This window comes from Acipenser ruthenus, chromosome 48, assembly GCF_902713425.1.
Source record: "Acipenser ruthenus chromosome 48, fAciRut3.2 maternal haplotype, whole genome shotgun sequence".
Lineage (NCBI taxonomy): Eukaryota > Metazoa > Chordata > Actinopteri > Acipenseriformes > Acipenseridae > Acipenser > Acipenser ruthenus.
In genome coordinates, this window is record NC_081236.1 from 5,385,603 (window position 1) to 5,412,879 (window position 27,277).

Sequence of the window (27,277 nt, forward strand, 5' to 3'; positions counted from 1 at the left end):
CGAAGTCAATTCAATGACACACATGTCCTATATTGAGAACTGCTAGTTCGTTTCAGTATTTCTAAATGTGTACGTGATCGTCTAACAGTTCTGGCAACAAATATCTGGATCCGCTGAACATCTAATGTAGTGACAGCCACAGATACTCGTAGGAGCATTTACATTCATCATTGTTTATTAATGCGATTACTGTAACAATACATTATGAATAATTCAAGATTTAAAAAAAAAACCTGCGCATTTAAAAACACAACAATTGATGCACATTATTGAGCGCGCTGAGCTCTGCAGTACACGTGGAATTTAGAAGCGTCAACGCGCAGGACAGTCACAGGTGTTAGTGGTCATTTCTTGTTAATGAATTAGTGTGAATATCTCTATAAAAGCTCTCGGGCGGCGGTGGAATAGTATCGTCCTGTTTTCACGATGGAGTTATTTCTGAGCAGTGTTTTGCTGGCCCTTTGCTGTATTCCCTTTGCAGCACCACAGGACGGTATAGTATCAAGAACCTATTGTGGGGTTAGGGGGGGGGACCCGGTCTCTGTGTACTAGATAAACACATGCTGGCCAATTCATTTGTTAAGTGATCATTATGGCTTCTGCGTTTATGTAATTGTTTTTTTAGAAGTGGTATTTTTGCTGCATAGTTTCTTTTCCACTCCCAGTACAATGTTGCTGGTCAGTTCATTGCGCAGTGTATAAACTGCTGGTGACGGGGGAGTTTTCTACTTATACAAAAACACTCTAAACCACTAAGCGTTTAGTCACGAGTTGTATTAAACTGCACAAGTAGACCTACTATGAGTAAGTATGTATCCATACACAAGATCTAATGCATTGCTTAATTACAAGTAGCTCTAAAGTTTGTACACCTTGTATCTAGTTTTGCACTAAAAGGACAAGTTTAGTTTCTACCTGTGTTTGTAACACTCATTTACAATAGTTATTAGTTCTGTGTTGGATGTTCTTGTGTTCCGTGTGAAATGTTTCAATCTCTCCCCTGTAGCTGGGACTGTAGTCTGTGGTGTGGACTCTGTCAGTGTGAGAGTGTTGCTGAACATTGGGCAGGCTCTTCCCCTGGACCCCAAAGGCTTTCTATTGGGAAGCTGCTCTCCGTCCACCGGCAGCTACAACACTGTGCAGTTCCAATCCGGGCTGCTTGACTGCAGGTTTATGCGCATGGTAAGTGGCCGCTCATTCTTTCTCTAGTATTTCCAGTTCAGGCTCCCATTCATTTCTTTTCCACATGAAGATGGTTTCTCCTTTTCATCCCTCTGGCTTCCCAGCTTTATGTTCTGTAACGGGCTCACTGATATTGGAACTGTTAACCCAGAAACTACGTTTATTTACACTTAGGGTAATACTACAAATATATGGACCACTGCAGCTGTACTCATAATGCTCCTGGCAATGACTACTTTGCCTGCCTGTATGCAGTGTCCACTCCATAGGAAACATTGTTGGCTTTTAATGGGGAGAACAAATGGGATTTTGCTTTTAAACTGCTGTGGTCTTTCATCCATTTCTTTGCCCAGGTTACTTCCAGCATCATCAGTTACATGAATGTGCTGACGTACCAGCCCACCCAGAGTGGCTTCTACCAGACTCCATTCACTCAGGCTATTGTGTGCACCTACACCAAGTGAGTACTGTGGAGCTGATTTCTCTACTTGTAGGTCTTGAACCCTTCCCTTTGCTGCCTCCTCTTGGTAGCAGTGATTGGTGCAGCTGCAAGCTGACTTTTTTTTCCATTGGGGAACTGTAGCATGACCAGCATGTGGAGAAACCTGATTTAAAATGACCTCCCTAATGAGTGGCTTTTACTCCCTTTGACCTCTCATGCATTCAAGGAACTGTTGCAATTGCTATTCACCTCTATAGAGTTGGTGCTCCCCATAGGTTTAGTTCAGTTTCATAAAGGCATTCCTCTGCGGATTTACAAACTGTTTTGATGTGTTGCTGCTCTAACCAAAGCTCTCTACCTGTGTCTTCTGCAGACTTGCTGGCTGGACTCCTCCAGTGTATAACCCTGCACTTGGGGATGCTTCTGGGTTTGGGAAGCTGGAGTTTACAATGGGGTTTATGAATGGTGAGTTTGCTGTCCTGCAATGTACCCTTGGTCTATTAGTTTAGAAAAGGCATCCAGTGCAACACTAACCTGGCAGGGGCAGCAGCCTGTGCTGCTCATTGGGTCATTTCCTCCAGTCCAGTAGAACATGCTCAGCTAATTCCTCTGGTGCTGGTCAATGCTGCTCTGTCCTGGCTAGTGAGGAGTTGGGTGGATTACTGTTCTCATGCTCCCCTCCTTTGTCTCAGAGGAATTCTCAGCCCCCCGCACCTCCAGTCTGTTCTTCCTGGGGTCCCCCATCAACATCGCAGCCGCAGTGAAGCAGCAATTTCACATGCCGCTGATGGTCTACGTGGAAGAGTGTGTCGCTGCCAGCACTCCACAGCTGAGCCCTTCAAGCCAGACCTACCCGCTCATCGCCAACCACGGGTAGGTATTCACTGGAAGCTGTATAGGAAATGTACAGTTTAAATCTGAATGTTTAGCACTTGGAAGCACAGCAGTCCTGCTTTGCAAACTGTGCCACCTTTTTACAAGGGGCGCTCAGAAAAAGGGGTGCAGTATGCTTGTGCACTTGTCCTTGTAATACTACTTTGGCCTCAGACCCTAGTGGTCCCCAGTCCTGGCAAGTGCCTGCTCCTGCTCAGTGCTCATTTCTCCCTGCAGATGCTTTGTAGACAGCCAGGCTGCTAGCTCCAGGTTTCTGCCCAGAGTCCAGACTTCCGAGATCCGTCTTGTTGTCCAGGCCTTCAAGTTTACACAACTGAATACAGATGTGAGTATCTGATGGGTTAATATGGATTGTATTGGAGGGCACAGGGCAGCTAGTTACCGTGATTTTATGCCTGGGGTGTTTTTCTTGGTGAGTATTTGATGCTGTGCTTGTAGTGTGTGTAATGCTTTTGTAAGTACACTTCCAAGGTCTTAGAGCAATGTTCATGATCTGAGTTGTTTTTTATTTTAAAATTTCCTAGGTCTATATCCATTGTCAGTTGCTGGCCTGGGACCCTGCCCAGTTCAGTAACCCCACCAAGAAAGCCTGTTCATTCAACCAGAGATCCAGGAGGTAAGGACTGGACACTGCTGAGTCTGCTCTCTGTTCCAGGGGAGTTCAGGGCTGTGAGGTCCAGTTAACCAACACTGCAGAGATCCAGGACTAGTATCTTTTGATCTGAATAACATCAATTCTGTGCCTCCTTAGTTATGTGAAGAATTTAATTGAAATGCACTTTCACTGTCACCAGGAACTGGGATAACGAGGCGTGTGTGCAAGTCCCTGGGGAGCCACTTGTGCTAAAGTGTCCTAAACTATTCTAAATGTATATTGTGGCACTTTCTGTGCATGTAGAAATGCAGGGGTGAACTATACATGTTCATATAGTGTGTCTGTCATTGGACATCCATTCTGCTGCTCTATCCAGTAGAAGTCTATTGCACTGTTCTTGATTTAAATGTCCTGTTATTGCAGCTGGGAGCTCCTGGATAACCCTGGTCAGAGCTCTGTGTGCCGCTGCTGTACCTCCAACTGCAATAAGAGGAAGAGGAGGGACACTGGTAAATGCTGCTATTTGTATATGCTGTAAATACACAGGTAGCTGCAGGGTTTAATTGGGTTATAATGCAATGGTGACTGACTTTAATTGTATGGCAGCCAACAAATGATGCTCAAATAGGGGTGCAGCGCCTCGGGTATCCGTTACTAAAGACCTGACTCCTTCCCCCTTCCAGCCAGAGAGGCTGCTTGTTCGTGCTGGTACTCGGCTCAATGGTGTGTTGGCCACAAAGCTTGGGTTGTTTCATCTAGCCTCAGTCTGCCCCCTGCTGTAGTGACTGGTACTGCATGAGGCATTGCTGTACAGCAGCAGGTCCTGTTTCTAACCAGGCTCCCCTTTTCTCCTGAGCAGCTGAAGAGGGACTGAGACACACTGCAGTGCTGGGACCCCTGAGGATCCTTCCTGAAGAGCTGTCTGCTGGAAGCCAGGAATTCTACCAGAGGAGCCCTGCTCTATCACTGGAGGGTAAGTTGAGCCTGCAGTCTACAATCCTGTGTACACATGGCTTGCATTTATAAACATGGCCCTGACTTCATCTTTTTATAGTACACTTTCTGCTGAAGGATTGAAGATGTGTGTTACCAGTTCTGCCAAAACCTTCAAATGTTTCTATTATTGGAACACAGGGACTTTGCCCACCCTTACCAACAGGGTCCCAAGTGTGCCTTCCTGCAGGTCCTGAAGCAACAGACTCCTATTGACGCTGCTCCTGGGCACTGTAAAGACCACGCCTGCACTGGAAACCCTTCCTGTTCCTAATCCCTTCTGCTCTCCTCTTCCAGAACCCCAGCAGGCTCTGGCCTGGCTGCCTGTCCTGGCTGCTCCCTTGCTCCTGATGGTTGTCCTGGGAGCCCTGTCTCTGGGCTACTACATGTGCGTGTGGCATCATCCCAGACTCTGCTCCAAGTCCAGCAGTGAGCTTCTCATTCCTGCACCCCACTGATGAAATGCACACAACAGTCGGCACAGTTTCCATCAGCTCGCCAGCACAGCAATACTGATTTCATCTTTTGTATGCTGAAATAAAATGTCTGCATGAGAAATCTCCTCTGGTCTGTCTGATTACTGCCATGGAGTAACTTTCTTAAATGTGTGTGGATGTTTTAAGGGAATTTAACCTCTTTCTGCTGGACAAATGATCATACTGCAGAACTGAGTAACAGGATTGGTACATGGCTCCTGTAGCAACCCTTTCAAAAACAAGTAGAGTACAGTGCCTTGCATAAGTAGTCACCCCCCTTGGACTTTTCCACATTTTGTAGTTTTACAACCTGGAATTTAAAATTTGATTTAATTGGTATTTTTACCATTTGATTTACACAACACTTAACTTTGACGGTGTAAAATATTTTTTATTGACACAAGTTACAAGACATTTGTTGGTTGCATAAGTATTCACCCTCTGAGTGAATTACTTGGTAGCAATTACAGCTGTGAGTCATTTTGGGTAAGTCTTAACAGCTTTCCACATTCTTCTTGGCAAAATTGCTCAAGTTCTGTCATGTTGGTGAACAGCAATTTTCAAGTTTTGCTGCAGATTGTCAATTGAATTGAGGTCTGGGCTTTGACTGGGACATTCTGAGACAGTCAAGTTCTTGTTTTTAAACCATTCCAGTGTAGCTTTGGCTGTGTGTTTAGGGTCATTGTCCTGCTGGAAGGTGAACCTCTGCCCCAGGTCTCTTGCAGACTGAAACAGGGTTTTCTATAGAATTTCTCTGTATTTGGCTCTATCCATCTTGCTCTCAATCCTGACCAGTTTCCCAGTCCCTGCCAATGAAAAGCATCCCCATAACATGATGCTGCCACCACCATGCTTCACCGTGGGGATGGTTTTCTCAGGGTGATGACCAGTGTTGGCTTTGCGCCACACATAGCATTTTGCGCTAAGGTTAAAAAGTTCAATTTTGGTCTCCTCAGACTAGAGAACCATTTTCCACATGTTTGCTGTGTCTCTGTGATAGAGAGAAAGGATCAATGCTGTAAATCTCCCTCCCAACTAGAAAGGGTGCTGTGTAAGGGGGAAGGTAAGCTGCCTCCTAGATTTGCCACCTCGGTGGTAGGTGGAAAACGGAAGGTGACCATATTAGGATGGGCGCGTAGCTGCAACTACTCTGGACGATTCCATTGCAGTCAGCTGCGTGGCAGCCCTCTATTGGAGAAACCATGGCTATGCGATGACTGCAGGGAGGAGTTTGCTGGGTACAAATGGGAAGCAGCTACGTCAGTACCTGGGCTTTTGCGCTGAGAGAAATGAGCCACCAGCCGGAGCTGTTCTCGTTTTGTTTTGTGTTACGTGCTGTCTGTGTTTGTCTTTACAGCGGAGGAGTAGAAGCGAGGGGCTGCAGCCACTGAGCCAGCACAATCCCCGGAGCACTTCCCTCACAGCATGGCACCAACCACTCACCACAATCCCCGGAATAACAGAGCACAGTTTTCGTGCACAGAGGATTGTGGATTAGGAGTGTTTTTCTTTTGTTATTTTTGTTATTTTGTTTCTTATACTTTATTAATAAATCACAGACATTTTGGGAGAATCTGGTTTGCACATTGTATTTATCGCACCTCATCACTCGCATCCTGTCACAGTCTCCAAAATGTTTGCTGTGTCTCCCACATGCCTTTTGGCAAGATCCAAACGGGATTTGATACAGGTTTTTTCCAGCAATGGCTTTCTTCTCGCCACACTTCCATAAAGCCCAGCTTTGTGGAGCGTCCGGGTTATAGTTGTCCCATGGACGGTTTCTCCCATCTCAGCTGTGGATCTCTCCAGCTCCTTTAGAGTTACCATTGGCTTCTTGATTGTTTCCCTAACTATTGCCCTCCTTACCTGGTCACTGAGTTGTGGTGGACGGCTTTCTTTAGGCAGAGTCGTGGTTGTGCCATATTCTTTCCATTTTTTAATAATGCATTTAACGGTGCTCCGGGGGATGTTTAAAGTTTGGGATATTTTTTTATAACCCAACCCTGATTGGTGATTCTCCAGAACTTTATCCCGGACTTGTTTTGATAGCTCCTTGGTCTTCATGATGCTGTTTGTTTAGATATGCTCTCTAACAAATTCTGGGGCCTTCCAGAAACAGGTGTATTTAATCTGAGATCACGTGACACTTGAATTGTACACAGGTGGACTCCATTCAACTAATTATGTGACTTCTGAAGGCAATTGGTTGCACCAGAGCTTATTTAGGGGTGTCACAGCAAAGGGGGTGAATACTTATGCAATCAAGACTTTTCAGTTTTTTATTTGTAAATAATTTTGATATTACGGACTGTTTTGTGTAGATCAGTGACAAAAAATCCTAATTAAATCAATTTTAATTCCAGGTTGTAACACTACAAAATGTGGAAAAGTCCAAGGGGGTGAATACTATGCAAGGCACTGTAGTTCTATATTTCTCACAATTAAACTAAAGTAGTTTTTGAAGATCATTAAACCTAGCTTTATAAAACTGTGGTTTATTGACAAGTTTTGTCTCCAGGTTTTTATTTTATTATTATTATTATTCATTTCTTAGCAGACGCCCTTATCCAGGGCAACTTACAATCATAAGCAAATACATTTCAATTGTTATACTACAAGTAATACAATAAGAGCAAGAAATACAATAACTTTTGTTCAAACAAAGTACAAGTGTGAAATTTTCCCATCTTGAAAAGCATTCAATTAGATTTAGCTGTCCAGCACAGTAGAGCAGTCACACTGGCCAGCAATATCAGTGTTGATGCATTGGGCAAGTGTTGGGTGACCACGTTTGTAAGGAAATGTGATAGTCCATAGTAATACATTGTTATGTATGGTACATTCAATGGAGAGATATTGAGCACAGAGTTTAGGTGGGGTATTTTGGAATGCAGTCTGACTAGATTGAGAGCAGATATGACCATTTATGGGCATTTGTGGAAAGGGTCTCTGTTCTGCTCTGTTTTGGTTGCTAGCATGGGGGGATGGGAGAATCTCAAAGAATCTACAGACGCAAAGGAATGTGGGAGAACGTACACAGGTTTAAGTGGGCAGGGTCTCAAATGATGCCATTATAGGGGAGGGTTCTATGTTATTAAAAAGTGATTGCAGCCATTATCTGGGGCACAGATTCCATCCGCTGTGACCCAGAGCATGTGTCTCTGCTTTCTTCAAATAGTTCTATTCTTGTATTACACCAATAAACATATTTTTGGCTTCACTGATATTGTTTTTCAGGTTTCATCAGTTTTTCCTTACATGTTGGTAATGTGTTAGCAGCCCCTGTTCACATGATCTGCTGAAACAATGGATTGCGCAGGTAAGAACTGGGATTGTATTCCATGGATTATTGCATCACCATCATTCCATATGATGTCATAGCCTGTTTGTTCAAACTGCAAATATACGGTAAGTTTCAGCCTCTTAAGTTGACAGATTGTAGCTTCCAGTCATTTTCCATAGTGTTGGTTCAAATCGGACCGCAGTGGACATGGATTCTTTAAACAACTCCAGTCTTCTGTCTACACCTCTGCTGGGTTCAAACAGCTGGAGTGTCAGCAGAGTGTTTGCTGTAGAGGAGCTGGGATTCAAACCCCATTTCAGCACTATTACCTCAGGAAGCACCTTGATTCTCTTTCTTCAATGCTAGCAGCAGGGCTCATTTGTGCCGGATTCAACCGCATCACAGATCCCATACCTTTCTGTCTGACAGACGAGAATTATACAGTTTGCAAATGATGAGCTGTATCAATTAATCTTTTTACAAGAAAAAAAAACTCTATATACTTAACAAAAAATAAATAAAACTTTTTCTGTTTCATGACAAGAATACTTTACTCACATTTTTACAACCCAGATGGTGAAACCCTTAAAAAACAAGCACAGTGGACACAGATTTTTTTTTAACAATCTTCGGTAGGTTGAGCTTTATCAAATGTAATCAATATTAGAACATTATCTTGTTTAAATAATCCTAGGGAAATGGCACAACTGGGCTTACAGGGGATTTGATACACATTGAAAAGATGCCACTTCCATAATAATAATAATAATAATAATAATAATAATAAGCATTTATATAGTGCAATTCATGTACAATACAATTCAAAGCGCTTTACATACAGAAAAAAATACAATAATACAAATGTATTGTATTAAACAGATGTACAATATAAAGACTCTGTTTCAATGCAGTACATACACAACGAGACCAGTTACTATACCTTCCACCAAGAGGCACCCAGTAAAACACCAGTATAACACCGCTCCAGAAAGAAGCCATGACGCAAACAGGATGATACTCGTCGAGCCGCGTCCAGAGGCTTTTATTAGCAATTCACTGGTTGCCTACGAGGGCTTGAGAGGAGGTGCAATTGGGAGTGAGATACTGAGAGTGAGACAAGTTGAGAAGATTTCTCCGGTTGCTTACGAGGCTTGAGAGGGGGCAAGATTTTGAGAGTATAAGAGTGAGACGAGTTTGAGAGGGATGGTGAGATTGATGGATGGAGTTTGGGAATGGTGCTTAGTAACATTGAGGTTAGATACTGATAGCAGGAGGCGATAGGGTAGACGAAGAGTTGTCCCTTCTCGCCGGGTCAGACAGCATCCTCCAACTGCTAGGTGACGTAAAATTGAGAGAAAAGGAGCAAAGTTTAGACACATAACATACAACAAATCTGACTCTCACTCTCGACGGGTCAGGCAGCATCCTCTGGCTGCTGGGCGTTTAGTGGAGCAAGAGACAGGAAGGGGACGAACAGGACAAAAGGACAGATCCTTCGCAACTCAGTGCAGCATCCTCAGGCAGCTAAGCTGGCATCTGGGTGGTGTGGAGAGCTTTAGAAAAGTGTCTCGGGTCCGTTTAGGAGAGACGAAAACAGAGAACCCCGCCCCCCCTCGGTCGGGGCGCGCTCGGCAGGTGGAGATTCGGCCCACTGCATGAGGGGGCTGAAATGGTCCTGGACCTGAAATGGAAGAGAGGAGATGGGACAGCAAGGTTGAGGCCTGGAAGGATTAGCACATAAGCAGCAGAAGAATAGGATGTGGCTGGGGGTCCCCTCAGGCCGGTGTGGAACAGCTGGGCAGCAGTGGTTGAGACGAGAGGCCGACCAGGACAGCCATGGGAGTGAGACTCACTTCCCCCCAAAAAGAGGACCCCCAGTTCCCCACATGAACCGCACCGTGGGATAGAAAAGAGATCTCCAAGCCGCACACATAGACAAAAGCCATAAGAAAAGACAAGAGATGTTAGTAAACAACCTATGCCTATAAGCCGTCCGCACTGTGGAGTGGAAACCCCCCCCCCCCTGTGCTGGGAGGAAACCTCTGGTGGGCCTGGAGGAAAGGGCGCCCCCCCGGGCAAGCTAATGAGTGCTTGGTGAGCTGTGGCGATGTCTGCAGAGGATGATGTAATATAGAGTTCAATAGCTGAAGAGGTCCAGCACCCCATAGACTTAATCAAGTGTTAATTGATTCCTGCCCTGGCCGCGGAGGTAGCTGCTCCAATCCGGAATTAATGGGGAGAGAAATAGTTCGAAGAAACACCGATCCATGACAAGAGGGTGGATAGATGGGATGAGAACCAGTGTCTCGTAACTATACATCTGGAGCTGTCGATGAAGAGGGGATCCGGCGGAAGACATGGAATCCTGCAGGCAAGGTATCTGGACAGAGCAGAACTAGGACACAGAAGAGAGTTAATTTTAGAAAATTGAAAAACTGACCTTGGCTTAATTGGTCCATTTTTGAAGATCTGATGTGGAGGATAAAGTGGTTTCCGGGGATTTGAGAGAGATCGGAGTGCTTGAGGCCTAGAGCTGGGAAGCTGGAAGTTGATGGAGTTGAGAATTCTGAACAGCGGAGAAATCCAAAGAAGGCCGTCAGGCACAGGGTTTCCATGATGATGTCGTTGAATGGGTTGAAGCATCCTTGCTGGAGAGCGGTGATGAGACGAAGGAGAAGGTTTGTAGAGATGTGTTGTCTTGATGGAGAGGAGGGGGGCAGGCTTTTCTGTATGTAAAAAGAATGTGATATCTTGTAACAATTGTAAGTCGCCCTGGAAAGCGGCGTCTCCTAAGAAATAAATTATTATTATTATTATTATTATTATTATTATTATTATTATTATTATTATTATTCCTCTGAGCGTTAGGCAGATCTCTGGTACGGACGAGAGAGGAGGAGAGGAGATAGATTGAAGGCGATATTGATACCAAATGTCCGCTAGGTAGCATCTAATAGAGGAGAGGGGTAGACGTAGAGACAGCCGGAGATGAGTGATGAAGGCAAGGAGGTGCTGTAGGTTGTAAGAGGTATGAGAGATCGATTTTGCTCACAAAAGTGAGTAAATGAAGACCAGGCAGTCGAGTAGGAGGAACGGGTAGATGGGACGAGAGCGTACTCCATGAATCCACGTGCTAATTGAAGGAGGCTGGAAAGAGAGTTATTCAGTTGAATATTGTTTTGCTGAAGGGTGGTTTGAGTCGAGGGTTGGGGTCTGCTCCCGGGACCAGGTTGCGGAACTTCTGGATCTGCAGGCGAGAGAGAGCATCGGCAGCTTTATTAAGAGACCCTGGGAAATGGCGCGCTTGAATGATGACATTATTGGATACTGATGTCCAAACTAGACGAAGGTGGAGCTGCATAATGATAGGAGAAGATGAACGGCCTAAGTTAATAATGTGAACTGTAGCGGAATTGTCGCTGTGGAAAAGAACGGATTTTCTTGGCCAGTCGTGGCTCCAGAGCAGGGTGGCTATCACAATGGGGTAGAGTTCCAGCAGAGAGGAGGATTTTAGTTGCGGAGGAAGAGAGCCGATTTCATTGGGCCAGGTGCTACAGAACCACTGGGACCCAAATATACTGCCAAAGGCTAGATGGGAAGCATTGGTGAATAGGTGTAAGTCGGGGGCGGAGATGAGGTCATCATAGAAGAGGGAAAGGCCATTCCAGTTGTTTAAGAGTAAACTTCACATCTCGATATCCTTACTAGCTTCATCTGGGATGAAGTTTGAGGCGTCCAGGGAGTTAGAGGTAGTAGACAAGGCAAGAAGAAGAGAGATGAAGGTGCGCCATTGAGGGATGATGCGAATGGCAAAATTGAAGTGGCAGAGGAGCGAAAGAAGATTGCACTTTGATATTGATTTTGAGACTTGGAATGAGGAGATCAGTTGGCGGATGCGATTGAGCTTTGAGAGAGGAAGGCGTGCTTCGAACTTGATGGTATCGAGAGTAATGCCTAAGAAATCGAGGCAGGTGGTGGGGCCAATGGTCTTTTCTGAAGAGAGAGGGACCCCAAGGGTGGTGAAGAGAAATCTGAGGTAGTTGATGCTCTGGGCAGAAGGATGAGACGGAGGAGATACGAGCAGGAAGTCGTCGAGGAGATAGAGAAGAAATGGAACTTGATATGAGTTTAGCAATATCCAGCAGACGGCCTCAGATAGAGAACCAAAGATTTATGGACTGCTACGACAGCCGAAAGTTAAAAGGGTTCCGAAAAAATAGGAACCTTGCCAGTAAATGCCGAACAGCTGTGTGGCAGTGTGCCCCGCCCCTGTGTGCATTTCTATGTTGTATGTTGCTTGTGGTGTGTTAATGTTGGTGTATAGATATGGCTGCATGGGATATAAATGGGTGTGTGCAGCACAAGTTATTTAAAATGTATAATTGTATTTAGTCACGGGATTGCACATCACTTCACGTGCATTTAAAGTATATAATATGTGAGCACGAGGTTGCACATAATTAATTCACGTGCTGGGATTCAAGTGAATAATTAATTAGTAATTTAATCTTGGCACAACAGTATATATAGGTGCACGTTTCACTCACTCGGGGTTGTGTGTTCAGTGAGTGGAGAACGAGTGTGGAGAGGAGGTAAAATAGATGAGAATAAAAAGAATAATAATAATAATAATAATAATAACTGTTTAGACTCACTGTGTTTGTTTGTCTGTCCCCCCTCTGTTTGTTTGTCTATTTACTTTGGCCAACGCGCCGTTTTGTTTGTTCAGTCTGTGTTTTCTGTTTTGTACAGACTTTTTATTTACAATAAACCGTCGCAGGCAAGCGCCTTCATCATTTCACCGTCCTGTGTGCGTTTCCTTTCCTGGGTCTGATGTAATCACTCAGCCAGCCATGTGACAAGCTGATGGAGTGATGGGTGGATTGGGATGACTTTGAATGCATCGGTAATTTCGGCTTTTGAAAGCCAAACTCCTTGGCCTGCCGATTTGATACATTTAATGGCATCGCAGAGTGTAATGTAATGAAGCGAGAATAGGTCTGCTGGGATGAGTTTGTTGATGCTGCTAGTGGGGATGCCTCGAGGAGCTGAAAGATCAATTATAGGAAGTTTTTTCTCTGAAATCTTTTGATTAGCGATGCCAATCGGGTTAATCCTGAAGACTGGAAAAGGAGGAGCTGCGAAGGGGCCAGACATGAAACCTTTCTCCAGCTCCGCCTTAATTAGAGATGAAACGGCTTGAGGGTCCGAAGTAGCAGACCGAAGATTGCTGCAGGTGATAGAAGAAGTGAGACTTGATAATCCAGTAAAAAAACCGTGTTCGAGACCGTTGAGGAGATACTTGACAAATAACGGTCAGGATGAAGACTGAGGGCATGTGCCAGTGCTGGAATGTTGACAGGAGATGACACGGATAGGGTTGAATGTCATTTTTCTGGTTGAGAGGGCAGATAGACTTGCCGTGAGCATCTCCACAGAAGGAGCAGGTATGCAGAAAACGCCAATTGATGTTATTACAAAAGGATTCGTTGAAGTTATTACATATTTGTCGGTTAAAAGCTTGTCTGTAGAGGTGGATGGATCAGGAGGGGCTGAAGCATGAATAGGTCGAAGAGAGGAGGAAGGAGCATGATTAGCTGTTGAAGGAAACGACCGAGAAAAGCGTGCAGTGTTGGAGGAGCTAACTGCAGCCGCTTTTGGGCATAGATGGGTGTAGTGGCTTGTGGAAGCTACCTGATCGGGAGGAGTGGGATTGTAGACTGATTGAAAGGTAGATCAATGGCGAGCAGCTGAGGAGGGATTGAAGCAGGAAAAACAGGAGTTGGAGATTGTGTTGTAGTATATTTTAAATAATTCTTCTCTATTTGCTCCAGTGGGTAGTGGAATCCCATTTTCAAAGAGGGTTTTAAGGAGCTTCAGCTGCGTTCAGCTGCTGTAGGACAGCGTCTTAGGGGGTAGCGGAGTTGAACACTTAGGTCTTACTGATGAAAAGCTTGGTTCTGGCGACGGTGGGGGTTGGTGTCTGTGCTGAGAAGAGCGAGCCGAGCGCTGGGGCTGACTCGGTGAAAGCTCGTCACTGTCACCCGAGAAGAAGCCGAAAGCAGTTTCCATTTTGCTGGATCCTTCTGGCAGTATGCCAGTTATTAAGCTCGAAACAAACAACAAAAGATTTTTTTTTACATACAAACTATAACGAAAAAACGAAAAGAAAATAAAGATCCTTTTTTACATACAAACTATAACGAAAAAACGAGAAAAGAAAATAAAGATCAGTTTTTTTTGCTTTGGAATGGTAAGAGGGTTACCAGGTAAGCACGCAGTCTGGGAGTCTCCAAAAAAAAACTGGGTTAAAGTAGAAAAGAGAGAGAGATAGACAGGATGGGCAGCCAACAACATACGTGCAGCAGCGCTGGCCATGCCCTAATAATTGACGAGGCGAGCGCTGTATTGTGTGGTTGGCTGGAAATGCTAAATAAGGATGAACCGGGATCAGCTTCCACCCGGAAGAGATCGGCTGACGCTTCCCAGGCAGGACGCCATGGAGGGAAGGTAAGACTAAAGAAAATGATTCTCGATCAGAAAAATAGTGGGAGAGAGCCTTCTACGGCATCCCCCGAATTACGCCTAAAGGCTAACATATAAAATGAATAAACGGGATTCCACCACATTTTTTGGGGGCCCAGCAGTGTGGTATACTGTACTAATGATGCTCCGGTCAGTCTGCTTGGACTGCACCTGAAACATCTTAAAAATACAAAGCCTCTAGAAGGTCACTGGTAAAAGTTAGTAAAAAATTGTGCTATATAATACAACTAAGCTAAATCTGGGAGCACCAACTCTATATAGGTGAATAACAATTGCAACAGCTCCTTGAGAATGTATGAGATGTCAAAGTGAGTAACAGGAAGTCATTTTATTCAGGTTTCCCCACATGCTGGTCATACTACAGCTTCCACTGGAACAATAACAAAGCCAGATTGCAGCTGCACCAGTCACTGCTGCCAAGTGGGAGCAGCAAAGTGAAGGGTTCAAGACCCACAAGCAGAGAAGACAGCTCCACAGTTCTCACTTGGTGTAGGTGCACACAATAGCCTGCGTGAATGGAGTCTGGTAGAAGCCACTCTGGGTGGGCTGGCACAACAGTACATCCATGTAACTGGTGATGTTGGAAGTAACCTAGGCACAGCAGTGGATAAATGCAAAAACCCATTTGTTCTCCCCATTAAAGCCAACGTTGTGTTTCCTATGGAGTGGGAGCTGCAAGCCAGAGAAGTACAAACAGTTATGCAAAAGTGGACTCTCCCAGGAGCATTATGGGTAAAGCTGCAGTGGTCCATATATTTGTAGAATTATCCTTCATATAAAGAAATGCAATTTCTGGGTGACCATTTACAATATCCTGACAGTGCGCCCTTTACAATAAGATGCTTGCTTTAGATACCACTTATCATGCACTTAAACCAGCAGTCAAGCAGCCCAGATTGGAACTGCACAGTGTTGTAGCTGCAGCCCGGATTGGAACTGCACAGTGTTATAGCTGCAGCCCGGATTGGACCTGCATAGTGTTATAGCTGCTGGTGGACGGAGAGCAGCTTCCCAATAGAAAGCCTTTGGGGTCCAGGGGAAGAGCCTGCCCAATGTTCAGCAACACTCTCACACTGACAGATTCCATGCCACAGACTACAGTCCCAGCTACAGGGAGAGAGTGAAACATTTCACACCCCTTCACAAGGAACACAATTCAGTCAGTGTGAGGCTGGCTCTAGTGGAAATAAACAGGACTATTCATATATAGAGAGATCTTAATGTCAGACCTCAAATTAACATTGATATACCCTCCTTCTGCACATGGATTCAGGATGTTCAGATATCATCTTATACTGCGCTGGTACCTGTGCAGCACATCACATGGTGCAACTGCAGCTAGATGATTGGAGAGAGTCTGAACTGCAGCACGGCCAGATATTGAAAGATCATTGGAGAGAGTCTGAACTGCAGCACAGGCAACAGTTGCAAACAAGGTAGCAGCAAAAACTTCAGCTATTGCACTATTTAAATACTTACACATCCCAAATGAAAGAAAGAAATCAAATTGAATGATTTAAACCCACCAATGTTGAGATCAAATAAACCCCATAGTTTTTTTTTACAGGTATTGAGGCTAGAAATGTATTTAGGGGGTTTTACAGACAGACCCCCCCCACCCCCAACCATTAAATTGTAGTTCTCACTTTCATTTCAAAGCAGAAGCGACTCCTTTATTAATGTAATTACAGTTATGCAGAAAGATTGTCATAAAGTGCCCAGCATTAAATACTTCGTTTCATTATACAGTAGCTTTAAGATTAGTGGCTTGTTAACACGTCGCAATCTCGTTTGTACCTTCTGCTTGTAAATCAAAAATTAAGACTTGGCCAAGTTAGTTGTTCAACAGAGAAGAAAAAAAACTAATTAAGTCCGTTTTACTATTAACACGTTGTGATTGAGATAGAATGATGTTTTAATAAATGCAGGAGTCAGCATTGCCAAGAAGAGATGAAGACATTGATCAGCATCTATATATCTAGAACACAGACAGCGTCCAACTAACCGCACAACTGAAGCCACAGAGGGACTACAGCACAGAACCAGCAACACACTGCGAGTCACCATTATAAATCATACTATACAAATACGATATGCAATACAGGAACATAGACGGAGCACTCTATTGTATTAAACAGATGTACACTATAAAGACTGTGTTTCAAAGCAGTACATATGCAACCCATTAATATACCTTCCTCTGGTACCGCAAGAGAAACCCAACAAAACGACAGTACAACACCGCTCCAGAAAGAGACCCTGACGTAAACAGGATGATACGCGCTGAGCCCCGTCCAGAGGCTTTTATTAGCAATTCAAACTACTGAACTGACCAGGCGAGGTGACCGCTAACTCCAGCGAGAGCGCCGCACTGCCTCACTCCCAGCGAGAGCGCCGCACTGCCGCACTCCACACGCGCGTTCCTGAGAAACGAACGCGCTCTATGTTTACAATGTATTCCTAAAAATAAGTCAAGTTTTCAACTGTGTACGTGTCCATCACAATAAAGCTCTCAATACTGTCGTTGTATATTTATAAATACTAAAAGAAACGAAGTCAATTCAATGACACACATGTCCTATATTGAGAACTGCTAGTTCGTTTCAGTATTTCTAAATGTGTACGTGATCGTCTAACAGTTCTGGCAACAAATATCTGGATCCGCTGAACATGTAATGTAGTGACAGCCACAGATACTCGTAGGAGCATTTACATTCCTCATTGTTTATTAATGCGATTACTGTAACAATACATTATGAATAATTCAAGATTAAAAAAAAAATCCTGCGCATTTAAAAACACAACAATTGATGCACATTATTGAGCGCGCGGAGCTCTGCAGTACACGTGGAATTTAGAAGCGTCAACGCGCAGGACAGTCACAGGTGTTAGTGGTCATTTCTTGTTAATGAATTAGTGTGAATATCTCTATAAAAGCTCTCGGGCGGCGGTGGAATAGTATCGTCCTGTTTTCACGATGGAGTTATTTCTAAGCAGTGTTTTGCTGGCCCTTTGCTGTATTCCCTTTGCAGCAACACAGGACGGTATAGTATCAAGAACCTATTGTGGGGTTAGGGGGGGACCCGGTCTCTGTGTACTAGATAAACACATGCTGGCCAATTCATTTGTTAAGTGATCATTATGGCTTCTGCGTTTATGTAATTGTTTTTTTAGAAGTGGTATTTTTGCTGCATAGTTGGTATTTTCCAACCCCCAGTACAATGTTGCTGGTCAGTTCATTGCGCAGTATATAAACTGCTGGTGACGGGGGAGTTTTCTACTTATACAAAAACACTCTAAACCACGAGGCGTTTAGTCACGAGTTGTATTAAACTGCACAAGTAGACCTACTATGAGTAAGTATGTATCCATACACAAGATCTAATGCATTGCTTATTTACAAGTAGCTCTAAAGTTTGTACACCTTGTATCTAGTTTTGCACTAAAAGGACAAGTTTAGTTTCTACCTGTGTTTGTAACACTCATTTACAATAAAATGATTAGTTCTGTGTTGGATGTTCTTGTGTTCCGTGTGAAATGTTTCAATCTCTCCCCTGTAGCTGGGACTGTAGTCTGTGGTGTGGACTCTGTCAGTGTGAGTGTTGCTGAACATTGGGCAGGCTCTTCCCCTGGACCCCAAAGGCTTTCTATTGGGAAGCTGCTCTCCGTCCACCGGCAGCTACAACACTGTGCAGTTCCAATCCGGGCTGCTTGATTGCAGTCGGGATATTGGAACTGTTAACCCAGAAACTACGTTTATTTACACTTGGGGTAATACTACAAATATATGGACCACTGCATCTGTACTCATAATACTCCTGGCAATGACCGCTTTGCCTGCCTGTATGCAGTGTCCACTCCATAGGAAACACTGTTGGCTTTTAATGTGGAGAACAAATGGGATTTTGCTTTCAAACTGCTTTCATCCATTTCTTTGCCCAGGTTAATTCCAGCATCATCAGTTACATGAATGTGCTGACGTACCAGCCCACCCAGAGTGGCTTCTACCAGACTCCATTCACTCAGGCTATTGTGTGCACCTACACCAAGTGAGTACTGTGGAGCTGTCTTCTCTACTTGTAGGTCTTGAACCCTTCCCTTTGCTGCCTCCTCTTGGTAGCAGTGACTGGTGCAGCTGCAAGCTGACTTGGTTTTTTTTCCAGTGGGAACTGTAGCATGACCAGCATGTGGAGAAACCTGATTTTAAAATGACCTCCGTTTGACCTCTCATGCATTCAAGGAACTGTTGCAATTGCTATTCACCTCTATAGAGTTGGTGCTCCCCATAGGTTTAGTTCAGTTTCATAAAGGCATTCCTCTGCTGATTTACAAACTGTTTTGATGTGTTGCTGCTCTAACCAAAGCTCTCTACCTGTGTCTTCTGCAGACTTGCTGGCTGGACTCCTCCAGTGTATAACCCTGCACTTGGGGATGCTTCTGGGTTTGGAAAGCTGGAGTTTACAATGGGGATTATGAATGGTGAGTTTGCTGTCCTGCAATGTACCCTTGGTCTAATAGATAGAAAGGCATCCAGTGCAACACTAACCTGGCACGGGCAGCAGCCTGTGCTGCTCATTGGGTCATTTCCTCCAGTCCAGTAGAACATGCTCAGCTAACTCCTCTGGTGCTGGTCTATGCTGCTCTGTCCTGGCTAGTGAGGAGTTGGGTGGATTACTGTTCTCATGCTCCCCTCCTTTGTCTCAGAGGAATTCTCAGCCCCCCGCACCTCCAGTCTGTTCTTCCTGGGGTCCCCCATCAACATCGCAGCCGCAGTGAAGCAGCAATTCCACATGCCGCTGATGGTCTATGTGGAAGAGTGTGTCGCTGCCAGCACTCCACAGCTGAGCCCTTCAAGCCAGACCTACCCGCTCATCGCCAACCACGGGTAGATATTCACTGGAAGCTGTATAGGAAATGTACAGTTTAAATCTGAATGTTGTGCACTTGGGCGCACAGCAGTCCTGCTTTGCAAACTGTGCCACCTTTTTTACAAGGGGCGCTCAGAAAAAGGGGTGCAGTATGCTTGTGCCCTTGTCCTTGTAATACTACCTTGGCCTCAGACCCTAGTGGTCCACAGTCCTGGTAAGTGCCTGCTCAGTGCTCTCGTTTTCTCCCTGCAGATGCTTTGTAGATGGCCAGGCTGCTAGCTCCAGGTTTCTGCCCAGAGTCCAGACCTCCGAGATCCGTCTGGTTGTCCAGGCCTTCAAGTTTACACAACTGAATACAGATGCGAGTATCTGATGGGTTAATATGGATTGTATTGGAGGGCCCAGGGCAGCTAGTTACCATGATTTTATGTCTGGGGTGTTATTCTTGGTGAGTATCTGATGCTGTGCTTGTAGTGTGTGTAATGCTTTTGTAAGTACACTTCCAAGGTCCTAGAGCAATGTTCATGATCTGAATGCACCTGAAGCAAATGCTCAGTGTGAGTTGCTTTTTATTTTAAGACCTTATTTTTCCTAGGTCTATATCCATTGCCAGCTGCTGGCCTGGGACCCTGCCCAGCTCAGTAACCCCACCAAGAAAGCTTGTTCATTCAACCAGAGATCCAGGAGGTAAGGACTGGACACTGCTGAGTATGCTCTCTGTTCCAGGGGAGTTCAGGGCTGTGAGGTCCAGTTAACCAACACTGCAGGGACCCAGGTCTAGTGTCTTCCATTTGATCTGCACAACATCAGTTCTGTGCCTCCTTACAGTTGTGTGGAGAATTTAATTGAAATGCACTTTCACTGTCACCAGGAACTGGGATAACAAGGCGTGTGTGCAAGTCCCTGGGGAGCCACTTGTGCTAAAGTGTCCTAAACTATTCTAAATGTATATTGTGGCACTTTCTGTGCATGTATAGTTCACCCCTGTCTTTCTACATGTTCATATAGTGTGTCTGTCATTGGACATTCATTCTGCTGCTCTATCCAGTAGAAGTCTATTGCACTGTTCTTGGTTTCAATGTGCTGTTTTATTGCAGCTGGGAGCTCCTGGATAACCCTGGTCAGAGCTCTGTGTGCAGCTGCTGTACGTCCAACTGCAATAAGAGGAAGAGGAGGGACACTGGTAAATGCTGTTATTTGTATATGCTGTAAATACACAGGTAGCTGCAGGGTTTAATTGGGTTATAATGCAATGGTGATTGACTTTAGTTGTATGGCAGCCAACAAATGATGCTCAAATAGGGGTGCAGTGCCTCCGGTATTGGTTACCAGACCTGCCCCCCCCCCCTTTCCAGCCGGAGAGGCTGCTTGTTCTTGCTGGTACTCGGCTCAATGGTGTGTTGGCCACAAAGCTTGGGTTGTTTCATCTAGCCTGTCTGCCCCCTGCTGTAGTGACTGGTACTGCATGAGGCATTGCTGTACAGCAGCAGGTCCTGTTTCTAACCAGGCTCCCCTTTTCTCCTGAGCAGCTGAAGAGGGACTGAGACACACTGCAGTGCTGGGACCCCTGAGGATCCTTCCTGAAGAGCTGTCTGCTGGAAGCCAGGAATTCTACCAGAGGAGCCCTGCTCTATCACTGGAGGGTAAGTTGAGCCTGCAGTCTACAATCCTGTGTACACATGGCTTGCATTTATAAACATGGCCCTGACTTCATCTTTTTATAGTACACTTTCTGCTGAAGGATTGAAGATGTGTGTTACCAGTTCTGCCAAAACCTTCAAATGTTTCTATTATTGGAACACAGGGACTTTGCCCACCCTTACCAACAGGGTCCCAAGTGTGCCTTCCTGCAGGTCCTGAAGCAACAGACTCCTATTGAAGCTGCTCCTGGGCACTGTAAAGACCACGCCTGCACTGGAAACCCTTCCTGTTCCTAATCCCTTCTGCTCTCCTCTTCCAGAACCCCAGCAGGCTCTGGCCTGGCTGCCTGTCCTGGCTGCTCCCTTGCTCCTGATGGTTGTCCTGGGAGCCCTGTCTCTGGGCTACTACATGTGCGTGTGGCATCATCCCAGACTCTGCTCCAAGTCCAGCAGTGAGCTTCTCATTCCTGCACCCCACTGATGAAATGCACACAACAGTCGGCACAGTTTCCATCAGCTCGCCAGCACAGCAATACTGATTTCATCTTTTGTATGCTGAAATAAAATGTCTGCATGAGAAATCTCCTCTGGTCTGTCTGATTACTGCCATGGAGTAACTTTCTTAAATGTGTGTGGATGTTTTAAGGGAATTTAACCTCTTTCTGCTGGACAAATGATCATACTGCAGAACTGAGTAACAGGATTGGTACATGGCTCCTGTAGCAACCCTTTCAAAAACAAGTAGAGTACAGTGCCTTGCATAAGTAGTCACCCCCCTTGGACTTTTCCACATTTTGTAGTTTTACAACCTGGAATTTAAAATTTGATTTAATTGGTATTTTTACCATTTGATTTACACAACACTTAACTTTGACGGTGTAAAATATTTTTTATTGACACAAGTTACAAGACATTTGTTGGTTGCATAAGTATTCACCCCCTGAGTGAATTACTTGGTAGCAATTACAGCTGTGAGTCATTTTGGGTAAGTCTTAACAGCTTTCCACATTCTTCTTGGCAAAATTGCTCAAGTTCTGTCATGTTGGTGAACAGCAATTTTCTAGTTTTGCTGCAGATTGTCAATTGGATTGAGGTCTGGGCTTTGACTGGGACATTCTGAGACAGTCAAGTTCTTGTTTTTAAACCATTCCAGTGTAGCTTTGGCTGTGTGTTTAGGGTCATTGTCCTGCTGGAAGGTGAACCTCTGCCCCAGGTCTCTTGCAGACTGAAACAGGGTTTTCTATAGAATTTCTCTGTATTTGGCTCTATCCATCTTGCTCTCAATCCTGACCAGTTTCCCAGTCCCTGCCAATGAAAAGCATCCCCATAACATGATGCTGCCACCACCATGCTTCACCGTGGGGATGGTTTTCTCAGGGTGATGACCAGTGTTGGCTTTGCGCCACACATAGCATTTTGCGCTAAGGTTAAAAAGTTCAATTTTGGTCTCCTCAGACTAGAGAACCATTTTCCACATGTTTGCTGTGTCTCTGTGATAGAGAGAAAGGATCAATGCTGTAAATCTCCCTCCCAACTAGAAAGGGTGCTGTGTAAGGGGGAAGGTAAGCTGCCTCCTAGATTTGCCACCTCGGTGGTAGGTGGAAAACGGAAGGTGACCATATTAGGATGGGCGCGTAGCTGCAACTACTCTGGACGATTCCATTGCAGTCAGCTGCGTGGCAGCCCTCTATTGGAGAAACCATGGCGACGCGATGACTGCAGGGAGGAGTTTGCTGGGTACAAATGGGAAGCAGCTACGTCAGTACCTGGGCTTTTGCACTGAGAGAAATGAGCCACCAGCCGGAGCTGTTCTCGTTTTGTTTTGTGTTACGTGCTGTCTGTGTTTGTCTTTACAGCGGAGGAGTAGAAGCGAGGGGCTGCAGCCACTGAGCCAGCACAATCCCCGGAGCACTTCCCTCACAGCATGGCACCAACCACTCACCACAATCCCTGGAATAACAGAGCACAGTTTTCGTGCACAGAGGATTGTGGAGAGGAGTGTTTTTCTTTTGTTATTTTTGTTATTTTGTTTCTTATACTTTATTAATAAATCACAGACATTTTGGGAGAATCTGGTTTGCACGTTGTATTTATCGCACCTCGTCACTCGCATCCTGTCACAGTCTCCAAAATGTTTGCTGTGTCTCCCACATGCCTTTTGGCAATATCCAAACGGGATTTGATACGGGTTTTTTCCAGCAATGGCTTTCTTCTCGCCACACTTCCATAAAGCCCAGCTTTGTGGAGCGTCCGGGTTATAGTTGTCCCATGGACGGTTTCTCCCATCTCAGCTGTGGATCTCTCCAGCTCCTTTAGAGTTACCATTGGCCTCTTGGTTGTTTCTCTAACTAATGCCCTCCTTACCTGGTCACTGAGTTGTGGTGGACGGATTTCTTTAGGCAGAGTCGTGGTTGTGCCATATTCTTTCCATTTTTTAATAATGCATTTAACGGTGCTCCGGGGGATGTTTAAAGTTTGGGATTTTTTTTATAACCCAACCCTGATTGGTGATTCTCCAGAACTTTATCCCGGACTTGTTTTGATAGCTCCTTGGTCTTCATGATGCTGTTTGTTTAGATATGCTCTCTAACAAATTCTGGGGCCTTCCAGAAACAGGTGTATTTAATCTGAGATCACGTGACACTTGAATTGTACACAGGTGGACTCCATTCAACTAATTATGTGACTTCTGAAGGCAATTGGTTGCACCAGAGCTTATTTAGGGGTGTCACAGCAAAGGGGGTGAATACTTATGCAATCAAGACTTTTCAGTTTTTTATTTGTAAATAATTTTGATATTACGGACTGTTTTGTGTAGATCAGTGACAAAAAATCCTAATTAAATCAATTTTAATTCCAGGTTGTAACACTACAAAATGTGGAAAAGTCCAAGGGGGGTGAATACTATGCAAGGCACTGTAGTTCTATATTTCTCACAATTAAACTAAAGTAGTTTTTGAAGATCATTAAACCTAGCTTTATAAAACTGTGGTTTCTTGACAAGTTTTGTCTCCAGGCTTTTATTTTATTATTATTATTATTCATTTCTTAGCAGACGCCCTTATCCAGGGCAACTTACAATCATAAGCAAATACATTTCAAGTGTTACAATACAAGTAATACAATAAGAGCAAGAAATACAATAACTTTTGTTCAAGCAAAGTACAAGTGTGAAATTTTCCCATCTTGAAAAGCATTCAATTAGATTTAGCTGTCCAGCACAGTAGAGCAGTCACACTGGCCAGCAATATCAGTGTTGATGCATTGGGCAAGTGTTGGGTGACCACGTTTGTAAGGAAATGTGATAGTCCATAGTAATACATTGTTATGTATGGTACATTCAATGGAGAGATATTGAGCACAGAGTTTAGGTGGGGTATTTTGGAATGCAGTCTGACTAGATTGAGAGCAGATATGACCATTTGTGGGCATTTGTGGAAAGGGTCTCTGTTCTGCTCTGTTTTGGTTGCTAGCATGGGGGGATGGGAGAATCTCAAAGAATCTACAGACGCAAAGGAATGTGGGAGAACGTACACAGGTTTAAGTGGGCAGGGTCTCAAATGATGCCATTATAGGGGAGGGTTCTATGTTATTAAAAAGTGATTGCAGCCATTATCTGGGGCACAGATTCCATCCGCTGTGACCCAGAGCATGTGTCTCTGCTTTCTTCAAATAGTTCTATTCTTGTATTACACCAATAAACATATTTTTGGCTTCACTGATATTGTTTTTCAGGTTTCATCAGTTTTTCCCTACATGTTGGTAATGTGTTAGCAGCCCCTGTTCACATGATCTGCTGAAACAATGGATTGCGCAGGTAAGAACTGGGATTGTATTCCATGGATTATTGCATCACCATCATTCCATATGATGTCATAGCCTGTTTGTTCAAACTGCAAATATACGGTAAGTTTCAGCCTCTTAAGTTGACAGATTGTAGCTTACAGTCATTTTCCATAGTGTTGGTTCAAATCGGACCGGAGTGGACATGGATTCTTTAAACAACTCCAGTCTTCTGTCTACACCTCTGCTGGGTTCAAACAGCTGGAGTGTCAGCAGAGTGTTTGCTGTAGAGGAGCTGGGATTCAAACCCCATTTCAGCACTATTACCTCAGGAAGCACCTTGATTCTCTTTCTTCAGTGCTAGCAGCAGGGCTCATTTGTGCCGGATTCAACCGCATCACAGATCCCATACCTTTCTGTCTGACAGGCGAGAATTATACAGTTTGCAAATGATGAGCTGTATCAATTAATCTTTTTACAAGAAAAAAAAAACTCTATATACTTAACAAAAAATAAATAAAACTTTTTCTGTTTCATGACAAGAATACTTTACTCACATTTTTACAACCCAGATGGTGAAACCCTTAAAAAACAAGCACAGTGGACACAGATTTTTTTTTAACAATCTTCGGTAGGTTGAGCTTTATCAAATGTAATCAATATTAGAACATTATCTTGTTTAAATAATCCTAGGGAAATGGCACAACTGGGCTTACAGGGGATTTGATACACATTGAAAAGATGCCACTTCCATAATAATAATAATAATAATAATAATAATAATAATAATAATAATAATAATAATAAACCTTTAGATAGTGCAATTCATGTACAATACAATTCAAAGCGCTTTACATACAGAAAAAATACAATAATACAAATGTATTGTATTAAACAGATGTACACTATAAAGACTCTGTTTCAATGCAGTACATACACAACGAGACCAGTTACTATACCTTCCACCAAGAAGCACCCAGTAAAACACCAGTACAACACCGCTCCAGAAAGAAGCCATGACACAAACAGGATGATACTCGTCGAGCCCCGTCCAGAGGCTTTTATTAGCAATTCACTGGTTGCCTACGAGGGCTTGAGAGGAGGCGCAATTGGGAGTGAGATACTGAGAGTGAGACAAGTTGAGAGGATTTCTCCGGTTGCTTATGAGGTTTGAGAGGGGGCAAGATTTGAGAGTTTAAGAGTGAGACCAGTTTGAGAGTGATGGCGAGATTGAGGGATGGAGTTTGGGAATGGTGCTTAGTAACATTGAGGTTAGATACTGATAGCAGGAGGAGATAGGGTAGACGAAGAGTTTTCCCGTCTCGTCGGGTCAGGCAGCATCCTCTGGCTGCTGGGCGATGTAGAGAGGGAGACACGAGAAGAGCAAAGGATTAGATATAAACACTTTCCACCGGGTCAGGCGGCATCCTCCGACTGCTGGGTGACGTAAAAGTGAGAGAAAAGGAGCAAAGTTTAGACACATAACATACAAAAAATATGACTCTCACTCCCGACAGGTCAGGCAGCATCCTCTGGCTGCTGGGCGTTTAGTGGAGCAAGAGACAGGAAGGGGACGAACAGGACAAAAGGACAGATCCTTCGCAACTCAGTGCAGCATCCTCAGGCAGCTAAGCTGGCATCTGGGTGGCGTGGAGAGCTTTGGAAAAGTGTCTCGGGTCCGTTTAGGAGAGACGACAACAGAGAACCCCGCCCCCCCTCGGTCGGGGCGCGCTCGGCAGGTGGAGATTCGGCCTACTGCATGAGGGGGCTGAAATGGTCCTGGACCGGAAATGGAAGAGAGGAGATGGGACAGCAAGGTTGAGGCCTGGAAGGATTAGCTCATAAGCAGCATAAGAATAGGATGTGGCCTTGGGTCCCCTCAGGCCGGCGAGGAACAGCTGGGCGGCAGTGGTTGAGACGAGAGGCCTACCTGGACAGCCGGGGGAGTGAGACTTACTCCCCCCAAAAAACAGGACCCCCGGTTCCCCGCAAGAACCGCACCATGGGATAGAAAAGAGATCGCATAGCCGCACACATAGACAAAAGCTAGAAGAAAAGACAAGAGATGTTAGTAAACAACCTATGCCAATAAGCCGTCCGCACTGTGGAGAGGAACCCACCCCCCCCATGCTGGGAGGAAACCTCTGGTGGGCCTGGAGGAAAGGGTGCCCCCACCAGGCAAGCTAAAGAGTGCTTGGTGAGCTGTGGTGATGTCTGCAGAGGATAATCTAATATTAAGTTCAACAGCTGAAGAGCTCCAGCACCCCATAGACTTAATCAAGTGTTGATTGATTCTTGCCCTGGCCGCGGAGGTAGCTGGTTCAATCCAGAATTAATGGGGAGAGAAATAGTTTGAAGAAACACCGATCCATGAGAAGAGGGTGGATAGAAGGGATGAGAACCAGTGTCTCGTAACTATACATCTGGAGCTGTCGATGAAGAGGGGATCCGGCGGAAGACATGGAATCCTGCAGGCAAGGTATCTGGACAGAGCAGAACTAGGACACAGAAGAGAGTTAATTTTAGAAAATTGAACAAACTGGCCTTGGCTTAATTGGTCCATTTTTGAAGATCT

The 27,277-nt window shown here is 44.7% G+C and overlaps 1 protein-coding gene and 1 pseudogene across 1 annotated transcript; both read left to right on the forward strand.

Annotated features, from left to right (window-relative positions):
- The first annotated feature begins 400 nt into the window (after positions 1-400).
- On the forward strand, positions 401-4,664 carry LOC131721215 (zona pellucida sperm-binding protein 3-like). Its single transcript, XM_059014639.1, has 10 exons — positions 401-493; positions 1,007-1,182; positions 1,536-1,642; positions 1,998-2,089; positions 2,317-2,497; positions 2,735-2,843; positions 3,043-3,134; positions 3,537-3,622; positions 3,973-4,086; positions 4,404-4,664. The coding sequence occupies exons 1-10, from the start codon at positions 427-429 to the stop codon at positions 4,562-4,564; spliced, it is 1,185 nt and encodes a 394-aa protein (XP_058870622.1). The 5' UTR covers positions 401-426; the 3' UTR covers positions 4,565-4,664.
- Positions 4,665-17,388: 12,724 nt separating this feature from the next.
- Positions 17,389-21,500, forward strand: LOC131721220 (zona pellucida sperm-binding protein 3-like; annotated as a pseudogene).
- The last annotated feature ends 5,777 nt before the right edge of the window (positions 21,501-27,277 follow it).